Source organism: Ixodes scapularis, unplaced genomic scaffold, assembly GCF_016920785.2.
Source record: "Ixodes scapularis isolate PalLabHiFi unplaced genomic scaffold, ASM1692078v2 PGA_scaffold1__304_contigs__length_218370807, whole genome shotgun sequence".
Lineage (NCBI taxonomy): Eukaryota > Metazoa > Arthropoda > Arachnida > Ixodida > Ixodidae > Ixodes > Ixodes scapularis.
In genome coordinates, this window is record NW_024609846.1 from 64,101,588 (window position 1) to 64,123,113 (window position 21,526).

Genomic DNA, 21,526 nt, shown 5'->3' on the forward strand with positions numbered 1-21,526 from the left:
GCGCCATATTTCGCGGCGAATTCAGCGAAAATTTCCCGCTAAATGGGAGGGGGGCAGAGGAGCAGGAGGGGAGAGCACGGAAGGGGTGCATGAACATAACCTCCTCGCCGTACCCTCCCCCTTTTCTCCTCAAGAGCTGCGCTCTAATTTGGCATTACAGAGAATTGTAAACGTCTTTCTTTTTTTTTTATCAAGTTTATGTATACAAATTTGGGGATAGAAAGTGTACTGAGACCTGACGATAAAAATTCTAGTGCATTTTTATCGTCTCTGTCCTATAGGCTTTTGTTGAAAGAAAGTCGATAGAAAACCTACTGCAAATTGTCGATAAGACATGACTACACATAAAGTTGAAAGGGCCGTTAAGGTGTAGATATAACATCTATTCACTGCCTAAAATATGTTTTGTAAAGGTACGCAGACACAAGTGTGTGAACCCGTCTTAATTCGAGGTAGTCTCAAGGTGACGTTGCACACGTCCTCGAGCTCTGCCTTCGTAGCAAAGCGCTGACCCGAAGGCGCTCGGTGTGCGCGGCAGGGCCCCCGGAACCTCGAGGAGGACGATGCAGCCCGCAGTCGCCTGAGCTTCCATCGGCGACGCAGTCGGCGCTGGCAGCAGCAGCCGCCTCGATGGTGTCTGAACAGCCCGAGGTTGCCACCGATAACCTGGACGCAAGCAGCTTGAGCTCTTCCACCAAGGCGCACCACAACCACCAGACATGCAATGCACAGGCGGACATCTGCCGCATCTGCTTCTGCGGAGTCAGCACGGAATCGCTTTTGGCTCCATGCAAGTGCAAAGGTGAGACAAGCAAGAAAAAAGAGCTGCAACTATAGAGCGATATCTTTAGTCACTAGGAGGTTTCGCTTAAAGACCCAAAGACCAGGACAGCCGGCAGTCTGCCGGGCATATTCACAATTCTTTTACTGGAGCGGAACGTCCGGCGCAAGATGAGGAAATGTTCAAACACGTGTGCAAAAACCCAACAAAATGTCGCACGAAATTTCGAAATTTGTAAAACAAAAAATATGAAAAGAGGTACATAAAATGAAAATGTGAATATGACAAAACAATTCTTACGACTTTTACACAGAAAATACCAACAGGTAGATAGTTGGGCAAGTGTGTTGAAGCAGATAAAAATATATTGAAAGCTAAACAAAACGGAGGGACAATGACACTGTGTCCTTGTCCCTCCTTTGTGCTTAGCGTTCATTATATTACAGGGTGTCACAAAAGAAAATTTACACGGTCTTTTTTACCGCAAAAATAAACTAGGCATCACCGAACGCTCATTCTCCGCCCAAAGGTAGCGCTAGAGGTCACAACCAGATGTCAAAGTTTCAGCCCGATTCGATAACTTAATCAAAAGTTATAAATGATTTCCTGAAAATTTCAATGGGAAACTGGAGCCCATTTTTGCCCGTTTTCGGTTTCTGGTGCCATAGAGCCCCATATGTTCGAAAACTCCGTCGGACGCCATTTTCCCATTGAAATTTTCAGAAAATCAGTTATAACTTTTGATTAAGTAATCGAATCGGGCTGAAACTTTGGCATCTGGTTGTGACCTCTAGCGCTACCTTTGGGCGGAGAATGAGCGTTCGGCGATGCCTAGTTTATTTTTGCGATAAAAAAGACCGTGTAAATTTTCTTTTGTGACACCCGGTATGGCGAAAATGGCATGTAACACTTTTTCCATGCTCAATATCTTCTGGAACTTTTTTTTTTTCGTACAGATGTAACACTTTTACACTTTGACTATACTCCGCGACAACTTTTCTTAGCAATGCAGTGGAAGGTACAGGCCCGCGTCCCCTCTCCCATTTTGAGTGTGAGTTTAAGTTAAGAGTGAGAGGAGGAGTGCGCGGGCTCTCCTCCTCTCCCCGGAAATGGGGGAGGAGGAGAGCCTGCGTAGACTCAAAAGGGGAGAGGGGACGCGGGCCTCTACCTTCTACTGCATTGCCAAGAAAAGTTGTCCCGGTGTATAGAATCTTTGCCAGATCAGGGCCGGCTAGAACAGCGTCTCAGCCAAGACTGGGTGAAAGAAAGCGCTGCAAAGGCTCTGGAACGCGAGCGTCTTGACGCGCGGTTTGAGTGAACGTTGGTTTGAGTTCCGCTCAGTTCCGCTCAGCTCGTGCGCTGGCATAGCAGTGCTTTCTTTCCTCCAGTCTCAGCTGAGATGCCGTTTCTAGCGAACTGGCCTTGAGTTCCGACATCGCGTAAAGCGTAAAGAGTGAAATGTGCAAACCAAATTATGTGAGCGAAGCAAAAAAAAAATTATGTGTGACGTTGCAGCGTAATGCAATCTTTACGCTCAAACTCCGTCACATTGAGCAATAAGAGGCTAGAAATCTGTTCTTTGACACAGGCTTACATTAGTTCACTATAATTAAGTTGGACGTAGTCAAATCAACACCACTGGACCAAGCATCGCCTATCAACTGACGAAGCAGTATAGACGACACAGTCACACAACGCTTCTAAAAAAAGAAACATAATGTACTTTTTCACCTTAAAAAACAAACAAAATACTACGCATCACCGAAGGCTGATCCTCCGCCCAAATTTAGAGCTAGCGGTCTGGACCAGATGCCAAAGCTCCCGAACTAACTGTTACCTCAGTTAAAACTTATAGGTGATTTTTCGAAATTTTTGACGCGAAAATTGAGCTTGTTTCCATCCGTTTTGAGTACATGGCGTCGTTCAGTTGCATGTATTATTAGAGAACCATCGGTCGCCATTTTTTACTTAAAATTTCAGAAAATCGACTATAACTGTTGGATAAGATAATCGTTAGTTCTGAATATGTGGCATCTGGTTCGAACCGCCAGGCCAACATTTGGGTGGAGAATGAGATTTCGGTGATGTGTAGTTTATTTTTGCGTTTAAAAAAAAAACAAAGATCCTGTAAATTATTCTTTGGTGGGGACACCCTATATGTGTGGCTTCTGCACTCTTAAAAAAAGACCGTGTGTCTGCTTTTCCGCACAAAACTCGGAGAGCTAATCACAGCAATTTACGGAGGCAGCTCAGCGAATGACAATGCCGAAACATTTTTTTAGACCAAAAAACGCAGTCTGAGTTGTGACATTAAGCAATGCCAGCGTGGCGTTTTGCATTGCTTAATGTCCCAACTCAGACTGCGTTTTTTGGTCTAAACATATGTTTCGGCATTTTCATTCGCTGAGCTGCCTCCCTAAGTTGCGGTGATTGGCTCTCCAAGGGTTGTGCGGGAAAATAGACGCACAAACTTTTTTTAGAGTGTGTACATGCTTTCGTCGCACAAAGCAAGCGTCCTGCCCAGCTTTTGCCGAACTTTACATGTAATATTAAATAAGCATCAAGAATCGATTTTATTATTAGGTGTCCAGTAACAACCATACGTTCTTGATGCTGGCGCACCCGAGCAATGGAACATTTAGAAACTAATGTACACACAAGCATAACAATCAGACAAAAGCGCCAAGAGACTACAGTTAATCTCACAAATGCTCACTATTTGTCATTATGCATATATTATTTTTTTTTTAATCTAATCATATTTGTGTTTTGATCTACGTCATTCGCTGGGGTCCCTCTACTGTTCACAATGATTGGCTATCCCTGTAATATACAGGGAAGTGGACTTTTATAATTTCTTTTAGAGTGCACGTGACCACTCGCCGCGCGGTAAATATTCTTGAACAAGGCAGCTACGCTGTCCAAAGACGCTCGTTTAAATCGCGCCTTTTCCTACACTACATCCCGCTTGGGAAAACTCTAATAAATGTAGCGCAGCTATCATCAGTGACAACTTCAGAAACGCACGGCATGGCAGTCTCTCTCCCTCCCTCCCCTCTCCCCCCCCCCCCCCCTCTTCGAGCAGACTTGGGGTAATCTGTTAATTTTTCAAGTAATTTTGATATTGCAGCGTTACCTATTGGCGGCAGTAATTTGTGATGTAATCTCGTTACTAATAGTGGTATTGTATTACTTTAACTACTTGTTACTTTTTTTTTTAATATGAACACAATACAGAAACTTTATAAATATGAGTGTGCGACCACCCGCTCGACCAAAGCTCAAAAACAACCGCTCGCGCCCATGGATTTTTCAGGACTGCGTGCAACTGTACCCCGTTCATGTATAAGCTAAGAGTGCATCAAAGCTACAGGCACAAGACCGTAGCTTTCAGACGTTGCGCTCAATCAAAAAACTTGGTTGTCTTACTGTAGCCTATAATGCGTGCCTTAGTTATTTTAATAAGTTCTATCGGTCGACTATCAAGCCGCTCTTGAAAGTTGGTATATCGTCGGTTCGACATCTGTGGACTACACGTCGAAGTGTTCTTTTGGGGTGTTACAAATGGGACAAGGGTGTACCCCTATACACCCCATATTTCTTAGACAGAACGTTTTTGAAAGTATCAGAGTTGCTTCTATACACCTCGCAAGTGGGCTCATTTTCGTCTTCTGTGCATGTGAAAGGAAGTAGCAGTGACATCAGAACGTCGAGCCGTGATTGGCTGATAGCGACCCCCTATCTAAGCGTCGTCTGCTCCTTTGCAACGTCGTCCGCTCGCAACGTCGTCTGCGTCTGTCTTACCTTTCCTGCGACTTTCGGAAGCGCAGGTCTTTACGAGTGAGCTCGACTTCGCCTTTCAGAGAGGGCAGGCGAAATAACTCGAGCGGTACGTTGTTTTTGTCTAACAACTAGCAGACGCGCATCAAGGAGAGCAGTCAAAGGACTCACTGGCGAGGTGTCTCGAGGCGCCGAGGTTTGTTTGCTGAGAACCGAGAGTGAAGGTGGTTAGTGTCCGCAAGTTCCTTTCCCTACTTTCGTGTGCGGCGATACTCCTCACTCTTTAACGGCGTCGCCGGGTTGGCGCAGTTAACGTCGCCTGCTTTACGTCTGCTAGTCAGAGCGATGGCTGCTTTACCTTTCCTGCGTCTGTCAAAAATTCACCGCTTTTTCACCGGCGAGAGTCACTGCTGCCTCGGAAAACAGGGAGATGACAAGAGGAAGAGATTGACCTCTTAATCTAAAATTGAGGTCAGCGATCAAAGTATAATACGGGAAGGGTTAACAAGGGTTCACAAGGGTCGCGCGGGCATATTCCATTCGGCAAGCCAGCCGGTCGTGGGCAGACGGTCTAGGCCAAGGACCGTAGGAGCACCGCTGCGCCGAGTCGGAGTGCCTGCTAGGCCTATCTGCCGAGCTCGCTTGGTCGGGGTCAGTGGAAGCGTGGTCGTTGGAGCATTTCCCGGGTGTTTGTGGATCCAGCGTTCTTGTTCGTCATGGTTTATTTCAAGTATTTTTTACTTTTTCTCTCGCTGCTTGTAGTCGGGACGCGTGAGTAGAGCACGTACAAAAATAAACGTCCGTTGGTCGTCGCGACCAAGTGACTGAGCGACGCTGTCGGCCATGCTAATTTGATCGTTAGAAGTGCGTAAGGCAGCTTCGTAGCTGTCGTAGGATTCCGTCGTAACCTGTGCAAAACTTGCGAAAATTTTGTTTCGTGAATACGAATTTGTTCTTAAGTTTTGTCTTACGCACATTTTTGGCGTAAGATCGTTTCGTGAATCTGCCTCTGCACTTCCGAAAGTCGCAGGAAAGGTAAGACAGACACAGACGACGTTGCAAAGGAGCAGACGACGCTCAGATAGGGGGTCGCGATCAGCCAATCAGGGCTCGGCGTTCTGACGTCACCGCTACCCGCTGCGCAAGAAGCAGACGAACTTGCCCTCCGCATTGTTTTTCATGAGTGTACCAAAAAAGTAACGTGAGAGGAATTTGGAACGTAACGAGTAAAGTAATCCTTTATTTTTGAGCGAAAATAATTTGTAATGGTAATCTGTTACATTTGAGGCTCGGTAATTTCTAATTGTAATTCATTACATTCTTCAAGTGACGGCCAGAAGTCTGCCCCGGAGTGTTGTCTTATCGCACCGTAGGCAAAGCGTTAACCAGTGAGAAAGGCGTAGCACGAATCACGTAGCGAGCAGGGCGAACATAAAAAGACACTCTTGCGTTTCTAAACCTGTCAGTGGCTATTATTTTTTTTCAACTGTACTTCACTATGAAAAGACGCGTGCTCGCCCACTCTCCTTTTGAACATGCACGTAGCAAGTCACTGTAAACAACGGAAACGATCCAAGCGAATCATGAAGCTTAGAATTCGCGTGGACCCGAACATTGCGACGTGCATGCGGACAGTGAGCAAGCGAAGCGTCCTGCTCACTGTTCCTGCGTCGTAGTTTTGAGCTATCATCACTCGCATTCTGAGCTTTGTCGTCCGCTGGAATCCTTCCGTGGCTCGCTGTGATTGGCTACACGCGTTTTCCGCGTGAAAGGAACATGAAGGGGCGCATTTTTGGCGAGTGTGCCCAACACCATCTAGAGTAGTCAAGACCCCTGCACTAGAATTTGGACGTCATCACGGTGGAATCGAGCGAAGACACGGATTGAACACAAGCGCCGCGTCAGCATTCGGTGTGACGTTGTGTCCAATCAACGCGTCGGAGGAAACTCGGCATCGGGTTCGAGTCCAGTTGCTGGTTTGGCACCATACGATGACGTTCCGTGGAGGAAGGAGACGATGTTCCCAGGTCTCGAAAATTCTAGGCGGTGTTGGTGTACCCGCTCCCCGACATGGCGAAAGCATATGCCGTTGCCTCTCCGGCCTCGTTCCATCTTCGACGCAGGCTCTCTGGCCAAGGTGCACAAGACGTGCCTGGAGACGTGGCTGGGCAACCAGGCGATCGACCAGTGCGAGATCTGCAAGTTCCACTACGTGACGGCGCGGAGGCCCAAAGGTTTCCACGAGTGGCTCATAAACTCGAGCACGCGGGAGGACAAGCAGAACCTTATCGGGGACATGGTGGCCCTGTTGCTGCTCACTCCCCTGGTGGTGTTCAGCCTCTGGCTGTGCACCGAGGGCGCCATCCAGTTCAGCCACGAGGGCTTTCCGACCTGGGAGAGCGCCGGCCTCGTCTTCATCACCATCGTGCTCTTCGTCGTGTTCTGCGTCTGGGTCACGTTGCTGTACAGGTGACCGCGCTACCCTCTGTACACCTTCTCGAGTAACCTCGCTACGGCGGCCAAGGAGGCTAGTTCACACACTTGCATGAGTCCGATCGAGTGCGACAACAACGGCTTGAGACGTCAATCATTTTCCAGATTGCTATGGCAACGAGGTTTTGAGCCGCTTACAATCTCCATTTCGACAGCGTGGCGCGGGCGGGCGTAAGAGTGTCGCACTCGGTCGAACGCAATGCAAGTGTGTGAATCGCCCTTCAGGTGTCACCATGAAAATTGTCTCTCGGCACATCATCGGTAGCAATCTCAAAAGTCGATTTTTTTTCTCAAACTCCATCTGCACGTTTCTGCTATACTCGTTCTATAGCCGTCTTTCTGGAGTTAATACAGTCACTGGCAACTTGAGAAACAGAGGGCGTGGTTTTGCTTCATTGTCAGTTCTTCGATGTTCTCGTTGGGTAATGCCACAATACCATTGACTGCAGAATGGCACTAAAGTGCTCGGTACTCGCCTCGCCCTGCATTTCTATGACGTCAGGGACCAAAAAGGAGTTGAATTGAGTGGGGATGCAACTATAGTTGCCTCCCCTCGAACTTTCCAGCGACGTATACCTCGCTGGAATGTTCGTATGCGGGGAAAGGGATGACGAGTGTCAAAACCTGCTAAGGATAGAAGTACCATTCTCGTGACACTAATCCAGTGCCTCGCAGGTACCACTACACAATCTGGAAGCAGTGGCGGTCCCATAACTTCCACGTGAACCTGCTAGTGAAGTCGAACGCCCCGCCCGTCTCTGAGGAGGTGCCGCTCCCGCCAGTGGCGCAGCAGGATGCTGAGACAACCTCCCAGGGGGACAGGGAGGAAGTTCCAAGGTACTTGATTTTCTCTGATTACTGCGCCTATATAATAATATTGTTACGGTGAAAAGATGGTTTTGTTTATATATGAAAAAACGGTGGTTAGAACAGGATGGAGTTGTTGCTCCCAGTTTCAGAGATAGAGTTGCTCTCCTCTTCTTCCTTTAACCTCTTCTTTGTCCTTTTCCGTCTTTGTAATATAACCCCGTCCCTGGGAAGAAAACAACGTCTCGTCGTTAAGTTATCATGTCGGCGGGGGGTAGTGCTTCAGACGAAGCAGGTGTACTGTGTCTCGTTGTGCCTGACTTCTTTTTGTTCGGAGATTCCATCACATGTGTTACGTGGCTGTATTTGTGATGAATACGGTGTGGTACTGTATAGCGATGCGAAGATTCTCGGAATGTCCTATATGGCGTTTCGGTGTCCAATGAAGAACTAAATCACCGGGAGAAAAAGCAACATGTTGATGAGAGCGATCGTAGCTGGTACACCGCAGTTCTTGAGAGCTACGCGTGCGCAGTTGAGCTAATTGACTGGCCTCTTCAGCACGGCTGGCAGACTCAGCTAAAAATGCGGTAAGGGACGCCTTTGGTTGAAGAGGAAAAAGAGAATCGATCATCAACGGAGGTTCACGCCCGAAGTGTACAGGAAACATGTGGAACCACGTTGTGGCGGGATGAATTATACGCGACGGTAATGTATGGAAGCGCTGCATCCCAATTCTTGTAATCCGATGACACGTACATTAACAGCTTGTTAGTGAGACTCCTGTTCAGTCGCTCAGTAAGACCATTAGGCACTGTTTACACACTTGCAACCGAGTGAAACGAGAGACAAGACCGGTTTTTAAGTCTCTTGTGACGGCAGGGAACCGGATACGCTGCTGCGGAGCAAGTCCTCAGCCGTCGCAAGAAGCTTGAAAACCGGTCTTGTCTCAATCGGTCGTACTCGGTTACAAGCGCGTGGACGGGCCTTTAGTTCGGAGGTGTTAAGCGATGTTAACTTGATGGTCACCGAACAGCACTGCAGCATCTCGGATGCCACGCGGGACAGGAAGGAGCGTCCGCGGTTGATTTGAAGTTTTCGAGGGGCTCCATACTTCAATATCACATCCTCCAAAAGGAAGGGGCCGAGGTCAACAGCTGTGCTGGTTGCCAGCAATAATGTGATGGCATATCGAGTGGTTTGGTCTATTGAAACAGCGTTCCAACGGTTGTCAGTGCTGGACAAACGGACTGGTTTGCTCCCCCCCCCCCCCCCCCCCCCCCCCCCCCCTCAAGAACAAGTCAGTACGCCACTGCACGCAGGTGACCCATTTTAGAGTTTTCAAAAGGCGGTCCGTCATTATTTCGAATGTGGCGGGCGCATTACAAAGCCCAAATGGCCTGACTTTGAATTCAAAAAGGCCGTCAGGTGTGACGACTGCAGTTTTCTCACGATCGGCTTCATCGACGCTCCAGATCTACCAGTAGCCGGCACGAGAGTCAATGCAGAAGAAATATTCAGCTCCTTGGAGGCAATCAGGGTTGGGCAGAAATACTCAAAAATGTATTTGGAAACACAAATACTGGGGTACAATAAAGCAGTAGCTAAAATACTGATACTAAAATATATATGTAAAAATGTATCGCGATAAGTATCGGAAATGCAATTTAAGTAGCGGCAAAAAGTCTTTGGAAATACAAATACAGGAATACATTTTAGGGAGGGCAGAAATAGAAATACAGAAATACTGATTCTGCAATATTTTTTTTGAAGTTTGTTTGAGACGCCAACTGAGATGAAGCTTGACGCTTGAAGTGGAAGTTTTTGATCCTGAAATTACCTTCCCGTGGTCTCGGCACTTTGCCTTCAAGTTAGTGGTTTCGAACGACGAGGAGTCTTCAATGGGTTCAAAAAAACGTTCCATCAAAGACTGACCAAAGTCCCTTCCCTGATATCCTGTCTGCTTGGCGAGGAATGCGAAAAGACTTCGACCTCTAAATAAATTCTGTCATCCTAAATCCTATTAAAGCGTCACCACGCCCCTGTCAACATTTACCACATGACGTCACGGTGGATTGAGCTGGTATTCTTTATCTGTAGGTGTGGCCTTGAACATGAAACTTTACCACGCTTCTGTTTGAAAGGAGAATACGTGCTTTCGTTGTAGGTTACCTCGATGAAGATTGTGCAGGCAGTGTCATTTGGAATTTTTGAGAATAGCGGACCACCTGAAGCATCCTGGGACACATGTCTTATCTTCTTTTACGGATGAAAAAACGATACGGTGGCTCCCGCGTTGTGAAGATCCTTCCTGCCGACCCTCCGCCACCGACGCACGAATGGCAGTCCTCAAGTTTCACCTAGCATCATCCAAACAGAGACCTCGTGGATTGCGACCTGACATTGCCAGCACAGGTGCGAGCTCTCCGAAAAGCAGCGCGCTTGAGACGAGTCGCAGGTTACTAAATTACAAATAGCTCTAGGACGAGGACAGACGAAGAAGTGCACAGGACAGGCGCTAACTCACAACTGACGGTTTTATATACAACGTTAAAGAAGAAGGTGAAGGAAGTGTCTGGAGTCGCAGGTGTACGAAGTTAGGGTTGGCACAGCGAGGCCACGTCTGGCCTCCTTCCTGGGTTCCGGACCACAAGAGCAGCGGGTCAGGTTCACGTCAGCTGATGACGTAGCCCTGAGCCGTGCAATATTACGGGCGCAGCCGCAGACGCATTCGAATAAGTGTTGAACTTTACTGCCTGAGTCATCCTACTATTTCAAGTCAACCACCGCAAGGCTCGGGCTGCAGCGGACTGTGACTCAGCTTTGCCGGCTGGGTGTACTGTGTGCGCTAAGGCAAGAGAGAAGGTTAGCAGCGGGCATTGGATGCCAGCAAACAATGACTCAAGAAATCCCTACCTAAGAACCTGCTGCAGAAGATCGTCTAACTCCACTCCTGGCACGCCGCCTGGTTCGAGTCCCCGACTACGCAACACTTCTCATAAGAGAGAAGTGAACGCATAAAACAAATAGTTGGAGAATTGGAAGGGGCCTTGGTCAGCATAATAACAATGCCCCAGCATCTCCTTGACCCTGGTGCCCACAGAAGTGAAAAAAAGAAAGCGTTCAGACCTGTTTCTTTTTTTTTTTCTTTTTTTTTGGGGGGGGGGCGGTATTTTTTAGGAAATGTAACAAAATACATTTTATCCTGATTGTATAGTGATAAAAAGAAACATCCCAAATGTACTTTGAAACAGGATAGAGATACTGGTGAAAAAATGTATCGCGATACAGAAATGCAGATACGAAATGCATTTCTGAAATACTATCGCAATACTGCCCAACCCTGGAGGCAATCTAGTGTGTCATCGATGCGTGGCAGAGGATACACATCCTTTTTTGTTACCTTGTTCAACCGGCGATAACCGACGCAAAAGCGCCAAGAGCAGTCCTTTTTTTTCACTAAAATAACAGGAGAGGACCAAGGACTTGATGATGGCCCGTTAATATCTCTTGACAGCATCCTGTAAACTTCTTGTTGGATCGTGCGGCGTTCGGTTAGTGATACGCGAAATAGGGACGGTGGTAGACTGTTGTTTCTGTACCGGTGTCGATTCGGTGGATGACTGTTTTTGTCTGGCCAAGAGAACCATTTGCAAGATCAAATATGGTGTGGTACTTGCAAAGCAAGTGGTGCATTCGCTGGGTCTTGTCTTCATGTAAAGTTGGGTCAATCATGCGTGCAATTTAGATGATGTCAGGGCCCAGTAGTTGTTGAAAAACTTCATCTGCTGACATACCTTCAGAATATGACTGCTAATAAGCAATTCATTGTTGTATTGCTGTGGGCAATAATCACACCCTTGTGCAGGATTTAAGAATTCCGACTAATATTGGTCACCCATACATTTTTAACGCCATCCTGAATTATTTTGACGCAGTGTTCTATAGTACAAGTTATTTTTCAAGCAAGATGTTGACATTAGGCTAGAATCTGTAATCACCGTATTGGATCGAGTGATACATTTTGACGTTTTTTTACAGCGATAGTTGTTATCAGAATATCTTAACGAAGTTCGCGGCGTCGCTATACAATATAGAGAACTCAGTCACGTCATCAAATGACGTCCAACCAGACTAGTTCACCCCTCAACAAAAAGATGTCGGGCCCGCGCGCGCGCCCAGTGGTGCCGTGGGGCCGGCGCCTGCCTCGGGATATGTCTAAAGAAGAATCACGTCAAATTACGTCAGGCCTCTTGATTTCAGCGCGAGCATCCGTCGAGGCCTCGGAAAGGTAAAACACCTCCCGAAAGAAGGGGATACAAGATGCGCAGTGTTGAACCAGTGTGTGACCGTCTGCGCTCACTGAGGAGTCGATGTCTCTCCTTCGAATACTGTGGCAAAAGGCCCTACGGTTCTTTATAGTATTTCTCCTATATGCAATTGTACGACGTTCATGTGATACTCCTGCATACAAAAACATGGAAGGTTTTTCTCTGGCGCATGTTCTTGGGCCGCTAATCTACAGGGTGTTTCCGAGCGCTGTCCGAGCGTAAATACGTTCATATAAATAAGGCAACATATTGAGGGCAATTAAAATTTTCACAGATATCATTGGCTGATTCATTTATCATCCAAAAAATTCGTGAGTGTCCATGGGGTTTTCGAGGGGAAAATGCAAGGAAAGAAAAACTTGTTATATTATACGCGCGGGGGAGAGACCGGCGCCGACCGTCGGATTGATGCTTTAGTCCCATATGGCACGATACCATTCCAAAGTATAAAAAGCTTTCCTAGAGATGAACACCCGAAGCAGATTTAGCTGCTCCGAGCGCGTGAATAAGACGGTTGGTTTACTTTTCTCCCGTCGCATAGCAAATACCAAGTTCTTTTTCTTTTTAAACCTACATTTACGAAAATTGAGAATGAAGAAGGCGTCGCCTAAAGACATCTTCGCGCAAAAGTTTCACTAGCCTATTCGTACAATAGTTTACACCCGTATAGAACTAGAGAATAACCATGTCAGGCGCCACCTAAATTGCCATTTACGCCAAATGATGTTCAGGATTCTCAAATGACGTTCAAGATGGGACCGGCCAGACGACAACTCTAAATGACATTTAGGTGATGTTTACTGCGATTGCGGTCGCAAAGTCGCCTCTGGTACACAGTGCACGTTTTCGTCATTAAACAATTTGAACACGGCGCAACACTATTTTTATGTTGTCTGCTGGGACAGCAAGATATAACAGAACACCGAGATAGAAAGTCTCGCACACTAATTTGAAATATGTTCGTTTTCTGACAAAAACTGTATGTTTCGTGGCAACCATGAGGCGAAGCGTCGGGCGAAATCCATTAGCCAGAGTAACGTCGTCATAAGCCAATCCGAAATCCGAGCTTCCCGCGCTTGCTCGCTTTCGGTTCTTTCGGTGATTTCCCTTGATTTCGGTAGGGCTTGCTTGCTCTGGCTGTGGTCACGCTCAGTCTTCGTCTGCCGTGTTCACTTCTACGTCTGCAAGGGGCCCTGAATGTGCGCTTCCGCCGTTGCTATCAAGGCGGAAGCGCAATGCGTCATCCAGGATCCGTACTGCACTATAACGTACACCGAATGTCATTTTCCGTAAAGGCCATTTTAGGTGCCGTCTTACGGGTATAAAGAGCCCGACCCAAATGTGGTGTGGTCTTTTCCGCAGCGTGGTCGTGGAGGGTGTACCGGACGTCCGGAACGACGTCGACGTGCCGGCGGAGAGGTCGATCGAGTCGCCGTCGTCTTCGCCCAAAGAGTCTCCGCCGAAGTCCTCAAGTAGCACGCTCATCATCTACACCGAACCCGCGTGAAACGCCAGGGGCAGGAATCACTGCCGTGTACATAAAGCGTACCCGAATCAATCTAAAACGCAAACAAAATTACTGCTGCAAGGCACGTGGTTTATGCCTGTAACGCGAATTGTTAATAAAGGTGTGCCGATTTTTTTTTTTTTTTTTAAGCTGTCAGGGTAAAGGATGTTTCGTTTAGGCACTTTGTCTAGTCGTCGCTGAACCGATGGGTTGACTTTGAAAAGTTTCATACTGTGCGGTTTTTGCTGGTGCAGTTATGTCGCATAGGTTCGAGTGTTCATTTCTACAATATTCAGCAACGCTATATACTTTTTTTTTTTTTTTTTTTTAATGAAGAACGAATTTTTTAGAAACATATTTTGTGCTTAGGACACGTAGATAACAAAATAAACTTTTCCCACGTAAGACGCATTTAGCGAGATATTAATCTCGCAAGATTTAATTGAAGTTAGAATGGATTTTGAAACGCAATTGTCTTTCGAAACGCCAACCCCAAAATAGATGCGGATTTCGAAATCATTAAAATAAATTTTGCAATGTAAATATTACGGTCTTTTTTTCTTTTTTACTTTTTTTTCAGTGGCAGTTTGAATTTGTGGCATACGCGTCCCATTCATGTACTTTAGAAAAAAAAAATTAAAGTTTGCTGCAGTGTCCTTTTAAGAAAATCAAGTGTTCAACTATATTTCGGAGGGTTGTTTAGAAGGTGTAACATTTTAGAATGACTATTAGTATTTAGGGTTAACTCACTTTCGAAGAGCCGCGCACTAAAAGTCAAAATTACAACTAAAACACACTTCCAGGTTTTTGTTGTTTTATTAAAAGAATTTACATTACATGTTTTCTTTATATTTTTGAGCCAGCTTACGCTTTTGTATGACGTAACATCTCGGTCGCCTAAAAAAAAAAAACGATATCAGTCTTATAAACTTTATCGAAATCATAAATCCATGCCGTTTCACGTATTCTTAGTTTGCTCAGTTGAACAGACCGATCTCACCAGCCAGTTTGACTTCGCCACCGCTGCCGCAATGCATCGAGGAAACTTTAGTATTTCTGCGCGTGCAACTCCCTTGCTGGAGCTCTGCCTGCACGTGTGAAGCACGAGACGGCAGGAGACCTCGCATGAACGGCCGTCTGCCTCCCATTCACGAAAGTTGTGGCGGCGTCGTGCGTGCGCACGGCGCTCAGTGAGATCGGTCCATTGTGATGTCCCCCTTCCTGCACTTTCTCTCCTGGCGTCCAAACATCGTTGAGGCATCTTTCAGCGCAGACAAGTAGAAGAAAGATCCCAGAAAGAAGGAGCAGAATTCCTCCGTACATCCTGTACAGGTTATCGTAGCTCCCTCCGTCGTCTCGAAAGCGCCCTGCATGACAAACAGAAGCGACGACCCATGAGCTGCGGTAAGCAATTTCGTATATACGTGGTTCCGCTAAAGCCATAAAACATTAAACGCTACTTGTCATGGTGTAAAAGGAATTGAAGCTTGTATCAGTTATGAGACTGGCTGCAAAACTCGGAAGTTGTAGCTTATATTAACCGAATTCAATAAGGTGACTTTTTTATGTTAATCTCCTTTCCGCTCACTTTCCCTCGGTATCGCGCCAGTATTGTGACGTAAAAGGGCTATCGAAAAATGTTATCGTGCTGTTAGTCTGTGAAAAGAAATACGATTTGTGCGGAGGCTCGACGCCTGGAAACGCAGTGTTCGATAAACTCTTTTCAGAAGCCCATCACGCAACACTGGTGGCCGCAATATTATGGGAATCGCTTCCTGCCCGAAGCGTGGGATTAGATCCAAGTTCACGTCCATCGCACGAGCGCAGTACCGCTGTCGAATACATTTGGACCCGGGGGCGAGCCGAACGCCGACGCCGCACTCGTCCAATGCCTGCCTAAATGCACGCCCAAAATATGGCGGCCTCGGATAATCCACGCAGCAGCTGCTAGAGGGCCCACATATTTAAACGAGGGTCTATTGTGCATGGCAGGTTGATTTGACGATCTGCTTTTGCAAATCGCGCAATAACTATGTCACACGCTACGCGACGCAGCAAACGCCCCGGTTTAGTTCATGGTGAGGTCAACTGGTCATGGAGGAATACGTTCGGTACATTCACAATACTGATATGTCCTTTTTTGTGTGTGTTTATTGAAGTTTGGCAGTTTTGGTACTTTTATTCAGCAATTAGAGAAATGAAACACTTAGGTACGAACCATACCCGTGACACAAGCAAGAGTTAATTGTTTGCTTCGAAGCTGCAACGTAAAACAATTTATGTAAATGATAGGGTAGGCCTATGAAACGAGCCGGAAAAATAGGCGCCTGTACGTTGAAAACTCAATCTTCCTTTTACCGAATGCGTATTGGGACGGAGGGTTTTATTTTGTGATATTCCGATGCCTAGTTATCTTCCTGTAAAAAAGTATAGACCAGAAAACTTGCACAGGTCAAAAGCGGACGTTGTTACGACTGTAGCTCATCGTAGGTGGGTGGCCCGATCGAGTAGCCGAGCCTGGCGAGTCCTGCTTTGGCAAAGCGATAAAAACTACCCATAGGAAACAGACGGAGTCGACAACGGCTCGTGGGACTATACAGCCCAGGCGTCCAGTGACGGTGGCGGCGGCTACTCCCTAGGGAGACCTGGCGTGGCTACGCCTGCTTCCGGTCGGATCGTCCGGTGCATGGGTCGTACCTCGACTTCCCAAGAGCCAGCTCGCTAGCTGACTGACATCTCGGCCCCAGGAGTGAAACTTCCTATACTTGCCCGCCCATAGGACGTGAGCTGGTAAACCTTGGGAGTACGCCATTTGAACCCCTTGGTGTCCGGAGGCTGTACTAAAATCAACACGGGGATGCAGCGAAACCAAAACCGAAACCGTAGGGCAGCGCCATTGCGCTTGGGATGGCGAAGCAACGAGATACTCACAAAAAAATATGCAATGCTTCTTCTTTTGTGTCCATTCTTATTGAACAGGCAATAGAAAACATAAAACAAAATAATTTCTTATTATTTTACATGCAGGAATCAAATAAATTAACAATGAACAACAAAGGAGGATAAAAAGTAAGGCTTGCGTGTAGGGTGGAAAACAATCACGATTTGTTATTCAAATAAATCAGATCTATTTGATTTACAACCGATTGATTGCATTTATACCAGTTTCATTAAATTTTAATCGCATGTGTTTTATTTCAATCAGATTTATCAGATTTATATCAGATATATTTTATTTAAATCATATTTATCTTATTTAAATCAGATTCATTTGACTTAAATCACCAGAGCCCGTGAAAAGTAGCTTATTATTACTAGATATTACCGCGCGCGCAGCTAGAAAGCAGCGTGGCCGTGGCCTTCCACGCGAAGAGTAAGGGTTCGATTCCTGGGAGCGACGTGTTTTTATTTATTCTTGCAATTTCGTGTTCTGGTAAATTCGAGAATCCTGTTGCTTGTTCGAGGTCCGAATGTTCTCCGCGCCGAACCTTCTACTCCGATTGTTCCAGAATTCCATGCTCGTACATTGGGGCTCAACGTGCCGATGCGCAGTCAGTCTTGCCCCAGCGCTCGATCCTGCGGCTTCGCCGACATCGACGCCCGCGACGCTCTGCTGTATTCTTCTCTTCCATTTTTGTTTTTGGGCACAAGTCCGCCCCATTAAACGCTTAGTTTTTTCGGTTATCATCGCCTCATCAATTGTCATTCTTGACAATATGTGTTTTATCACTGAAGGTATCTATCCGATCACTGAAAAAAAATATGTAATAAAAAATTACTGATAACTTAAACTTTTAAGGTACAATTTAAATAACAAAGTTAATATATGTAAACCCCTCCATACTAAAATAAAGACAGATTGATTTTTAAATAATAAAAAGCTTTATTTCGTATTTTTTTCCTGCTCTGATTTCCCTGAAATAGGACATTACTTTTCTCGTTTTCGTTTGTTTAACGTTGTGATTTTCTCCCAGGGGTAACTGACGAACGAAGTCAGAAGAGATCCCAGTGCTCTGACTTGCTAGCACCGCTTAATGTTTGTGTTCAGCCAGCTACAAATCTTTCTTGCTTGGCGATTATTTTGCTTTAATCCAAAACAATCGCACATGGAAAGCATTAAATGATGGACAAACGTAAAAAAAAACTCTATTTTGGGGTTACTTTTGCGGGAAAAATTTGATTTAAATGATTCCAGTAACACCGGTGTAATTTAAAGCATAATTTAACTCACGATTTATATCATAATTACTTTTATTCTTCACCTGGTTTACGTGCGACGAAGGTAATGAAATGAGTCCTTTTGAAAAACACCTCAGTAAATCTACGTGAGATCTCTGAAGGTTTGTGATTCTTCTCGAGGTACTTAGCGTGTACTCACGACACTTGCGCAGTCAAGCCACAGGTGTGAAGTCTAGAAATAAAGCTAAATGAATCGCTTAATTGGACTACCTGTATATGATGCCTGACAACAATCGTATGAAAACAGCGAGCATATGATTCTGTATCTCTTTTCAAGGAACGATAATTCGAGTTCAACGCTGTGACACTCGAGACTTGTGTCTCTTGTTTTTTACCCTCCTTGAGTTAAATGCTTCTACGCCGTCATCTCTAATTTGATTACATATGTAAAAACAAATGAAGACCGACGATGGCGTCTTGCAACTGAATTAAACTAAGCAATGAAAAAAGAAGGTTGGGACGCAAACGAGTTGGTGATAGTTTAAGGTTACTAACTAAAACCCCGAGACTGGGACAAAAAGGGAAGGACAAACACAAATTCTCAAACAATCACAGACTGAAACAAAGTTTGGAACTACGTATTTGTTCGTCGCTTCTCGTCACAGTCTCGGCGTTTTGGTCATACGTGTACGCAATAGATTTAGAAAACAGAAGCTCGGCTCCTTGGCATTGGGTCTTCATCAAGAAACTGTATTAGGTTTTAATCATCGTTTAAAGTTAAGACTGCGTGAGTGCTAAATGAAACGGGTAACCAGTAGGAATAGCTCCTAGTCCATCTCCAGTTCATTAAAAAAAAAATGAGTCTCGTTGTGATTTCTTGACCCATGAATCCTTGACAACTATCCCAAAATAAACAGCTCGTTGTAACAATTTTTACGATATCTTGAAGTGAACATGTGCCCGATCTTGATATTAGATTTGAGTTTCGAGTTATTTTACACTGACCCATAATTCTCGTGACGAGTGATATGAACGCGGGGAATTCCAAACATTGATAGGATTTCGTTTTGTGACTTGAAACAATTGTAGCTATAGCCAAAATAAAACACTTTAATATTCATTTCCACTGCGACAGTTAGGTCCTGCTCTCACCAGCATTTAATTAGAAACTAAACGCAGATAATACCAAAACAGCGTATCTCTTGTGCGTTGGAACTCGAAACCACGAGTCTCGGCTTTCTGCAGCAATTCCCCCCCCCCCCCCCCCCCTTGGCTCAGCAGACGGTGTGGCAATATTGTCACGGGTGGTGACCAAAAGAAACAATAAATACACAGAAAGAAATAGACGTTTAATGTAGCGAACTTGTGCCAAAAATAAAAGGAAATAGAAAAATAAGAACAGAGCGTCGCGGGCGTCGAAGGCGGCGAAGCAGCAAGGTCGAACGCTGAGGCGATACTGACTCGACAATGTCGCGGGCGGCCTCTTATCTAGAGTGCGTCGCTATCTCGAAGATTCGGCGAAAGTGGCTCGAGCGTCGCGTGATCGGGGCGAGAATGAACACGCACTTTCTAGAAAACAAAAGCAGAAGATACATGGATATAAATAATAGAAGTTACGTGCGCTACATGAATAAACGGGAACTTTCTAAGGGTCCGTGGCCGAGCGTTGCTTTCTCAGCCCTGCGCGCGGCATTACTCCCCCCTTTAAAAGTGCATCGCCCCGATGCAGTGTAAAACAAAACAAAATAAAAAAGAACGATAAACTAAAGAGTCTTTTGGAGCACATAAGGTCCACAGTCCTATCGAGCGTAGTACGGCTTCAGGCGCACGACGTGGACGACCTCAGGTCGTGGTGGGCGGCGTGACGATGTTCGTGTTCCGTCGGGCATCACCTCGTAGTTCAGCTCGCCGAGGCGACGAAGTACCTTGTATGGTCCAAAGTACCGTTTCAGCAGTTTCTCACTGAGGCCGCGGCGACGGATGGGCGTCCAAACCCACACCCTGTCTCCGGGCTGGAAATGAACGTCCCTGCGACGAAGGTTGTAGCGGCCCGCGTCGACGCGTTGCTGGTCTTGAATCCTGAGTCGGGCGAGCTGGCGGACTTCTTCGGCCCGTTGAGCAACCACCTGGGCGTCGTCGCTCTCACTGTCAGCTGGCTCATGGGGCAGCATCGCGTCCAGCATGGTCGTTACTTTGCGCCCATGCACCAGTTGAAAGGGTGTCACTCCGGTGGTCTCTTGTACGGCCGTGTTGTAGGCAAATGTGACGTACGGCAACACCTCGTCCCATGTCTTGTGCTCCACGTCGACGTACATGGAGATCATGTCAGCGATGGTTTTGTTGAGTCTCTCTGTCAGCCCGTTGGTCTGCGGGTGGTACGCCGTGGTGCGACGATGGCTGGTGTGGCTGAGACGAAGGACTTCTTGCGTCAGCTGGGCCATGAATGATGATCCACGGTCTGAGATCAAAACTTCGGGAGCGCCGTGCCGGAGGACAATGGAGTCGATGAAAAACTTGGCGACTTCAACAGCCGTTCCTGATGGAAGGGCTTTTGTCTCGGCGTACCGCGTGAGATAATCGGTTGCGACGATTATCCATCGGTTTCCTTGCGTCGACGGTGGGAAAGGTCCGAGTAAATCCATACCGATTTGCTGGAATGGGGCAGATGGCGGCGCAACAGGCTGAAGAAGTCCTGCCGGTCTCGTCGGTGGCTTCTTCCTTCGTTGACACTCGTGGCAAGATCGGGTGTAGTGGTGTACTGTCTTCGCAAGCTTGGGCCAGTAGTACTTTTCGCGTATCCTCGCAAGAGTCCTGCTGTAACCAAGGTGTCCCGCCGTCGGGTCATCGTGGCAGGCTTGAAAAATTTCTTCTCGAAGACTGGAAGGGATCACCAACAGCCACGCCGTGTTGTTGTCGCTGAAGTTCTCCTTGTACAGTACGCCTTGTCGGATGGAGAAGGTTGGCAGTGTTCGTACAAAACCGCGGGGAACGGCGCTTCCTTGCCCCTCTAGGTGTTCGATGAGTGCTCGCAGCTCAGGGTCGTCTCGTTGGAGTGCTGCCATGTCGCTTACATCCAGAGCGTCGAGGAAACACTCATCGTCGTCCTCTTTGGTGCAGGCAGGACCGGCCTCGACTGGGGCCCTTGACAGGCAGTCGGCGTCATTGTGCTTCCGGCCGGACTTGTACACCACGGTCATGTCGAACTCCTGCAGTCGTAGGCTCCACCGAGCGAGGCGTCCGGAGGGGTCCTTCAGATTCGCCAGCCAGCAGAGCGAGTGGTGGTCTGTGACTACGCGAAAAGAACTTCCATACAAATTTGGGCGAAACTTTGTTATTGCCCATACGACAGCGAGGCACTCCTTTTCGGTCGTTGAATAGTTCCTCTCCGCTTTAGACAGCGTCCGACTTCCGTATGCGATAACTCGCTCGGCTCCGTCCTGCACTTGGACTAGTACCGCACCCAGTCCGGTGTTACTGGCGTCGGTGTGGATCTCGGTTTCAGCAAACTGGTCGAAATGGCCGAGAATCGGGGGCGTCTGGAGTCTTCGTTTGAGCTCGTCGAATGACCTCTGGTGTTCTTCTGTCCACTCGAACTTTACGGCGTCCTTCGTGAGGTGTGTCAGCGGTGCGGATAACTTGGCGAAGTCT

General features: G+C 46.9%; 2 protein-coding genes across 2 annotated transcripts in view; one reads left to right on the top strand and one right to left on the bottom strand.

Moving 5' to 3' along the window:
• Nucleotides 1-630: 630 nt before the first annotated feature.
• On the top strand, nucleotides 631-13,699 carry LOC120846654 (E3 ubiquitin-protein ligase MARCHF3-like). The gene is made up of 4 exons (XM_040218500.3): nucleotides 631-802; nucleotides 6,685-7,030; nucleotides 7,730-7,891; nucleotides 13,555-13,699. The coding sequence occupies exons 1-4, from the start codon at nucleotides 631-633 to the stop codon at nucleotides 13,697-13,699; spliced, it is 825 nt and encodes a 274-aa protein (XP_040074434.1).
• A 1,128-nt stretch (nucleotides 13,700-14,827) lies between these two features.
• Nucleotides 14,828-21,526, bottom strand: part of LOC115321007 (monocarboxylate transporter 3) — a gene marked incomplete at its 3' end in the record, with an annotated part of 59,469 nt that continues 52,770 nt past the window's right edge. Inside the window, exon 3 of the mRNA XM_042290206.1 lies at nucleotides 14,828-15,066. Within this exon, the coding sequence (XP_042146140.1) occupies nucleotides 14,828-15,066 (239 nt within the window). The remainder of the gene's footprint in view (nucleotides 15,067-21,526) is intronic.